Here is an 8,326-nt window from a genome sequence, read left to right on the forward strand (position 1 = left end):
CCTCATCCTCCCTGATTGATCTAACCTCGTTATCTCTAGCTTGCTTCTTGCTTGCTTATATATACACACCTGCCCCTGGAAATTTCCACTGCTTGCATCCGAAGAAGTGGGTATTCACCCACGAAAGCTCATGCTGCAAAACGTCTGTTAGTCTATAAGGTGCCACAGGATTCTTTGCTGCTTCTACAGAACCAGACTAACACGGCTACCCCTCTGATAATTAATAACATTGCTCATATTCAACTCTGTGGATTTATTAAACACAGTAGCAATAAATTAATTATGAGCAAATGATAGAAAGTGTCAGCCCAAGAAAGACCCCAGCATGAGTCCTTCATTTACTCTTTGGGGGAGGTGTGTTTTACAGCTCTGGTAAAAGGTGAACTCATTACATCTTGATGAATGAAAAGGCAAATGATTCATTTCTTTCTACTCAGCCTTTGACTTATAGCTTTAACATCTGTTGCACTCTAGCTGCGTCGGAAAGTCTGAGGCATTGGCCAGGGCTGCTGGCCTCAGCACAGCATCTCCACGCTAGCCTGTCTGGTTAACTCTTCAGTCTCGGCTTAATGGATGCAGGAAGAAACTATGAAAGGGGGTTTCTACTTTCCTGCGAGTTTTGGTTTTGAAATAGCTGGGGATGTATGCCCAGCCCAGCCTTGCAAAGCTGCCCTGAAAAGCAACCAGCCCAAGCACAATCCATTCCACTCCCCTGCTATAGCAATGAAAATGAGAGGGGGGATTAGTGCTTTACCGGTACATCAAAACAAAATGTACTCACCCTGGGCCAGGGAGCTAATGAGACTTTTCAAAGGGTGTGTGTGTGTATGTGGGGGGGGGGGTGTTAATGAACTTTTCAAAGGGTGGGTGGGTGGGGGGAGAGGGGGTGGTGTTAATGAATTTTCAAAGGGTGGGGGTGTGCGCGCGCATGCGCATTATGCTGTGTGCCCAGTCTCGGGTAGTCAGCCCCATTGAAGAGACAGAACTAGAGGAGCAGGATGATCATAGATTCTGGGGCCCCTCTAATCATTTAGTCTGCAGAAGAGAAGAATGAGGGGGGATTTGATAGCTGCTTTCAACTACCTGAAAGGGGGTTCCAAAGAGGATGGATCTAGACTGTTCTCAGTGGTAGAAGATGACAGAACAAGGAGTAATGGTCTCAAGTTGCAGAGGGGGAGGTTTAGGTTGGATATTAGGAAAAACTTTTTCACTAGTAGGGTGGTGAAGAACTGGAATGGGTTACCTAGGGAGGTAGTGGAATCTCCTTCCTTAGAGGTTTTTAAGGTCAGGCTTGACAAAGCCCTGGCTGGGATGATTTAGTTGGGTTTGGTCCTGCTTTGAGCAGGGGGTTGGACTAGATGACCTCCTGAGGTCCCTTCCAACCCTGAGATTCTGTGATTCTATGATCTAGCCAACCTCTTGCATAACACGGTCCTACAATGTCCCTGAAATAATTCCTTGCTGAATTAGTGTTTCTCTTAGGAAAAACATGACCCTTGGGAAGTTGTTCTGGTGGTAATTACTCACTGCTAACAATGTACCCCTTATTTCCAGTCTGAACTTGTCTGACTTCAGCTTCCAGCCATTAGCGGGCTGGGCTGGTGGGACTCAAGACCCCAATTCACCTCCCTGCTTGGCCACAGGCTTTGTTTGACCTTGGGCAAGTCGCCTAGGCTCAGATCCACGGTATTTAGCACGTAGAAGAGTGGACTCACCACTGGTTCGGCCCCTCATGGCTGGGCTTGGGCACAGCAGCTCTTTCCTCTCTAGCATCCACGGCCGCAGTCACTCCAGTCCTGTGGTGGTCTCACTTCTCATGGCTTGGCCCTCCAGCCAGGTCACATTTAGCCCCACAACACAGTCCAACAATCAGTCACCCTAATCCTTACATCTGGTTTTCGGTCCCCAGCTCTGGACCCAAGGTCCCTGCATCCCTTCGCTCAGGGCTTTAAATTGTCCTCATTCCCCTTTTGTCAGGGGGCTTCATGCCACCTTCCCAGCTCCTGAAGGGGAACCCAGACCCATTTGCTACACTGGGTTCCACTCTGGGGACCCTAGGCTGAGCAGCCATGTTCTGCTCTGTCAGATACCTTGCTGTTGCTTCCCTGGACTCTTTCCCACCAGTAGCCTTTCTTCAGGCTTTTTCCCCTCCCTGACAGCTTGCTCCAATCCTGTGTCTTCCCACGATCTCAACCTCCACCGGGCCGGGCTTCGTCCTGGTCCTCCAGTCTCCTTCCTGTTCTCCTCAGGGCTCTCAGCTACCAAGAGTGACTGCAGGGTTGTACACTTGCAGCACTGAATTGTCCCAGGTGCTGGGGCTTCTTCACCCTACTAGGAGCCTGGTCCCCTCCCCTCAAGTTCCAGTCAGCTTCTGAACTCTGCTCTGCCTGCGGCCATTCGTATATGGGTCTGCTAGGCCGTGATTGGCTGCTCCTCTGCAGCCTCTTTCTGCTCCAGACGGCCTCTCTTTTCCCCTCACCCAGCTTCTCCCCAGCTGGGCTTCATCTTTCAGTAGGCCTGGCTTGCTCTCCAGGTGGGTTAATTGGCCTCTTAGGCCTACATTAACCTGTTCCCCTCCAGTGTGGGTAGGCAGACCATCCATAAGGCACCTAAAATCAGTGGACATTAGGCACCTCAAGACCTGTAGCTTCTGTACCTCAGTGCCCATCTATAAAATGGGACTAATAGCACTGCCAGGAGTGTGGTGAGGATCTTTCATTGGAGATTGTGAGATGCTCAGATGCTACAATGATGGAGGCCACATTAATACCTCATACAGACAGGCACATGACTGTAAACGTGATACTGAAGGCTGTGGGACTAGCAGTAGTAAGCACTATGCCCGGTAGTAATTGTGTGCTGAGTCTGGCCCTGCGTGTGAATGCCTTCAAAGAACAAGGCTACGCGGTTCAGCCAGCGCACGTATACATTAAAACCTAACTTGTCATTTTGCGCCGTGTCCAGATGTCATGTGGCTCACTGGCTTTTGCTCTGCGTGGCTTCCCAGCATGCTCTCTGCTGCAGAGGGGGGCAACGGGATGCATAACACAAACCCCAGGGACACCTATTTTAAATTCACCGAGGTATAAAAACATCACACTGATGTTTCAACACCATGAACCAGGCAATACTGTAGAATGAGGAGTGTACCTCATCCTCGGGGCGGGGGAGGGGGGTGGCTCCAGGGTGTGCGAATGATATACCCAGCCCAAAGCATGCCAGGGCTTTATAAGCAGGAGGAGCCAGCGGGGCTGGAGACTGCAGGACTTGTGACAAAAGACGTGTCACAAAAGTGCGACTGGCCCTCTAGGTTGGGGGGGGATTCAGCAGTGTAGTCCAGGGGGGGTGGGAGTGGTATTTATTTATTTTTTTAACATGATTAATTTATTTTAATTAATTTTTAAAATAAATGATTTTATTTTAATATTGTCCCCTCTCCTTTAATGGTTGTGGTTTGCAGTCGGCCATATAGACTGGCATGCGTAGGTGTGCAGTTAATGGCGCACTTAGTTAAACAGTGCAAACTGCTGTCAGGACTTACAGTGCAGGAGAGCAGAAGATTCTCCAGAAATAGGAACTCCAGGATGTGCCCCAGTTGAAGGGAGAGAAGGAAAAGCTATATGCTGAGTGAAGAATCTGTCTGACAAGAGCAGGGCTTGAGGAGGCAAAGCAGATACACTGCCTCTTTCATTCTAGGTGGCTTGAAAAGGTCCCACTTCAAACATTGCTCCCCCCCCAGGGGCCCGGTTTTATATTAAACTCCAAACCCACTAAGTAAGGGCTCGGTTTAGTGTGCAGCTATTTTAAAATCCTCCTCTTTCTGGCAGATGGCAGAATAGGAAATGTATTGGCAGCTGCAAAGCTTTGATGTTTCAAGTTATGCCCTGATTTGACAGGCCAGTTGTCCAGATCGAATACTTGCTTTTCCTCCTTATCAGGCGTGACTGGGGCTTATTTGTAATATGCCAGAAGTTGCATCTAACCCATATAGTGGTTTTATACCGTGGCGACCACGGCGCCTAGAGAGATTACACCCACAGGGGTGGTCTGGGCACAGACCTGAATTCTCTTTCCAATACCTTTTTCCAGGAACAGGTAGGATGGCTAGAATCTCTCACCAGCCCATGTCATTCTTAGAGCAGACAGAGCGCTTTTTAACTGAAAGCCAGAACTGCATGAAATCTTTTTTGGGTGTGACAGTTTAACTCCCTTGGCAGAAGGTGCGTGCTGGTACTTGTCGAATTCAGGAAGCAAAATTTAGCTAGTCCGTTTCTCCAGCTGTTAGAACAATAGAGATCTGGTCCATCACTCGCGTGCTGTGGTAGCACAAATAATAATAAATAGTGACAGGGCACGTACTGAATCGGTGAGAGAAACAAACATCCTCGTGGTGAGGGCAGGGTCGAGTAAATTTTGTGCCTAGGCTAGAAAATGTTGATTTAAGAAAATTGAGAGAGATACTAGTAAGCGTGGGGTGGGGAATTGAAGTAGTTGAACCTGGGAGCCACGTAAAGACAATATGGACAGAGCCTGTTCTCAACACAGTGCCGGTCCTGGTTATTTGGGTCCTGATCCTGCTTCTTGTTGCACACAGGTAGACCCCAGTGTCCACACAGAACCCAGTTATGGAGCCCCAGTGAAGTCACAAGTGCTGGGATCTGTCCCAGATGCAAGTTGCAGGCTGAAGGGCTTAGGTATCTCTAGAACACTCATCACCAGCAGGGGAGGGACTGGAAGGCTTTTCTCTGCCTTCATGTCTGTGAATAATGGCTCTGGGGTTGGGGCTGCTCTGATAAAGATCACAGTGCGCGGGGACGTGCGTTGGCTGCTCATTACAGAGTTCTGCATGTGCTGCAGGTTATCGGTATAGGGGCAGGCCAGCAGTCCCGAATCCACTGCACACGTCTTGCCGGCGACAAGGCGAACCACTGGTGGCTGAGACACCACCCCCAAGTGCTCGCCATGAAGTTCAAAGCTGGAGTGAAGAGGGCGGAGATCTCCAACGCCATCGATCAGTATGTCACCGGAACCATCGGCGAGGTAACGCGCCAGGATTTTCCCTAAAGACCGTCCAGGAGGTTCTGCAAATTTTCTTGTGGGATCAGTGTTGATGAATGGACCAAGGCAGAGATTCCTGAATCGTGTGGGTGGTGTCTTCCTTTGCCCCTTTTTTCCCCCTTCCATCTCTCATCCCAGTCTTGCATCACCGTCCCGAGAGGGCTGTATCCTTTCAGATCACACTCTTTAATTGTTGTTGAGAGAGAGGAGCCTCTCCTTGTTCCCGCCTCACTGGGCATGCTTCCTGGGTTGCACTCTTTGCCCCTCAAAAACCAGAGGTAATAACTAGGGCCAGATTTGGGTCTTTTGGTTAGCGAAGCCACCCATCTGTCTCCTGCAGTCAATTTGTATAGGGGGAAAGTTGAGCGTATTGGAGGGCTGGATGGGGAATGGGATTCAGTCATTCACTTTTGGGGACAGGTCAAATGAGATCCAGCTTGTTAATGGCCAGAGGTCGTTCGAGTTTGAGAACTATTTGGCCTGTGTGAAAATAATCTCTGCTCAGTTCCTAGGGGAGACACATTGTCCACACCCCAGGCGCTGCCCCCACAATCATAATCCCTGCAGTCCTAGGTACACAAGTGGGCAGCGAAGCTGTAATAGTCTTTCGCAGCCAGAGGTAGCTGGAGGGCTGTTACTACTGGGCAGCAGCACTTCCAGGACCCAGCTGAGCATGGGGCCTCTTTGTGCCAGGTGCTGGACAAATACACAGAGATAGGCTTTGCCCTGAAGAGCTTCCACTATAAATAGACAAAAGGGGGTGGCTGGAGAGGCACAAAGATGGGAAGTGACTTGCCCATGGTCACATGGCAGGTCAGTGGCAGAGAGCCAGGGGATACAACCGTGTCTCCTGATTTTCCCCATCCACTGTGTGCTGCAGTGTAAGGGAGCATTGACTTTCCACCTGTTCAGAGGATGTCCGTCTCCAGGGCTGTTTTATCTGGCAGCCTCCAACGGGCACTAAATTAATTCTGAATCTTAGAAAACAAAGAATAAAAGGTTCAAAGTATTGCCAGCACTTAAACTTTTCCTACTATATTTTCACTCTGCTTTTTGCAGCTCATTTCTATGGCTGCTTGGATTCCCAGAATCAAACTGGGTCAGGCTGTTGCAGGCAGTGAGAGACTGTCTCAGTAAAGCATATATGCCCTTTTAAAGTATAAACCCAACAGCTGGAATGGGAACCTTGTGAATCATCCATACATCAGCAACTGCTTGTTTAACGGGATGGCATGGGAGGTGGATTAGTGCAGTTTAGGACGGTGATTCATAAGGCAAGCTCCTGTTCATCAGACATGTGTGAAGCTCCTTATACCAAATCCTGTTTGTGTGTGTGTCCTGTGTTTACACCGAGTGGCAAAGCACAAACAGGCCAAAGAAAGCATATGGGCCAGAAACGAGCGAGGAGCAGGGAGGGTAGCAGGAGCGGTGGTTGGTGATCTCTTTCCACAGTCACTTCAGATCTAGTAAACTCCTGGTGTGAAGTGCACAGCAGCAGAGCACCACGTAAGATCAGGACTGTAGAATAGATGTGAACTTGGATGTAAAAGGGATGTGACATCGCTCATATGAATAGGTGACTGGGAGGAGGCCCAGAAGCCATTTCTGGGATGGTGATAGCCAGAGAGCAGTAAAAGGAGCAACGCCATCAGGCTAAGCTGACTCTGTTCCTGCAGGGGGACGATCTGGTTAAATGGAAGGCGCTGTTTGAGGAGGTCCCAGCGCAGCTCTCTGAGGCCGAGAAGAAGGAATGGATTGGCCAGCTGGATGCAGTCTCCCTCAGCTCAGACGCATTCTTCCCTTTTAGGGATAACGTGGACAGAGCTAAACGGGTAAGGTCACCGTGAGGCCTGGATGTCAGGGTGACGTAAGGGAAACACTCGGGTGGTTTTTTGCTTTATTTCGTGCACTGTGGAACGTGTCTGCATTTTATACACGTGGTGCTTGAAATGTGCCAACTAGCACTGCTGCATTCTAGGAGAGGTTTTTCTGGAGCACAGTGGTTCTCCATGAAGAGACGTTCGATAACTACCATGGATGTTGGCTCTAGAATTCAAGGAGTGTAAAAGTATGACAAATGTAGCCAAAAAATATCCAGATAATGCTGTTAAGTTCAGAGGAGCAGATTGTGAACCTTTTACTCTCATTGGCAAGCAGTTACTTACGTGAGGAGTAATCCAGGACTAGTCCTGTGAGTAACTTACTCACTGGCCTGTAAGCCCTTTGGGGCAGGGACCATCTTTTTGTTGTGTGGCTGTACAGCACCTAGAGCAGTGGGGTCCTGGTTCATGTCTAGGACTCCTAGGGTATGTCTACAGCTGGCCCAGGCCCCAACTCGGGCCAAGAGGCTGTTAAATTCCAGAGTAGACTTCCGGGCTCAGGCTGGAACCCAGGTTCTAGGACCCTGCAGGGTGGGAGGGAGGGTCCCAGAACTCAAGCCCGGGAGTCTCCACTGCAGCTAAACAGCCCCGGAGCCCAAGTCAGCTGGCACGGGTCCAGCCACGGGTTTTTAATTGCAGTGCAGGAATACAGTGAGCTGGGGGCTGACCATCCGGGCTGGAGAAGAGCACAAGTCTGTGCTGGTTGTACCATATTTCCCAGTTTCACTGCACAATTAGTCCAGTTGTTTTTGTTTTTCATCACTAACCTTGAGCTTCTCCAAATCTTTGTTCAGAGCGGAGTACAGTTTATTGCTGCCCCGTCCGGCTCAGCTGCCGACCAGGTTGTGATCGAAGCATGCAATGAGCTGGGAATAACTCTCATTCACACCAATCTTCGGCTGTTCCATCACTGATTCCACCACGGGCTGTCGCAGCCAGTTGCTGTCACTCGCTCAGCCCCGGGCTCGGCATATGCAGTGACCGTAACTTCACCCGTTATGTCTGGAAACCCAGTCTGCACATGCGGTAGAGTGTCCTTGTGTAGTCAGTAAACAAAGCCCCTGCTGCTGGCTGCAAATTAAAGGAAAAAGAAGCTTGTTACTTGCAAAGGAATTAATTTCTTTTGAAAATAAATACGCGGTTCTTGGCTGTGTTGAGTGTGCAGTCTTATGTCTTCCACATTCTTTGTGTGTTCGGGAAAAGAGGCTTCATTTTATGAGTTACATTTTATAGCCCAGATTTTACCAATTAATTAAAAAGCTGATGGAACACTGTGAAAGTCCTGCCTTGCAGCCACATTTGTAATGGATTGACAAAAATCTGTTATAAACTGAAACTACACAGATTGCTCTTGAGTTAGCAGCTTTCTCCCAACGTGTCCCATCCAT

At 49.3% G+C, this 8,326-nt stretch overlaps 1 protein-coding gene across 1 annotated transcript in view; it reads left to right on the top strand.

The window, feature by feature from the left end:
• ATIC (5-aminoimidazole-4-carboxamide ribonucleotide formyltransferase/IMP cyclohydrolase) overlaps positions 1 to 8,087 on the top strand; it is a 31,515-nt gene extending 23,428 nt beyond the window's left edge. The window contains exons 14-16 of the mRNA XM_045032719.1: positions 4,858 to 5,040; positions 6,735 to 6,890; positions 7,733 to 8,087. Of these exons, the coding sequence (XP_044888654.1) occupies positions 4,858 to 5,040; positions 6,735 to 6,890; positions 7,733 to 7,852 (459 nt within the window). The 3' untranslated portion in view covers positions 7,853 to 8,087. The remainder of the gene's footprint in view (positions 1 to 4,857; positions 5,041 to 6,734; positions 6,891 to 7,732) is intronic.
• Positions 8,088 to 8,326: the final 239 nt, after the last annotated feature.

The sequence above is a fragment of the Mauremys mutica genome, chromosome 10 (genome assembly GCF_020497125.1).
Source record: "Mauremys mutica isolate MM-2020 ecotype Southern chromosome 10, ASM2049712v1, whole genome shotgun sequence".
NCBI lineage: Eukaryota > Metazoa > Chordata > Testudines > Geoemydidae > Mauremys > Mauremys mutica.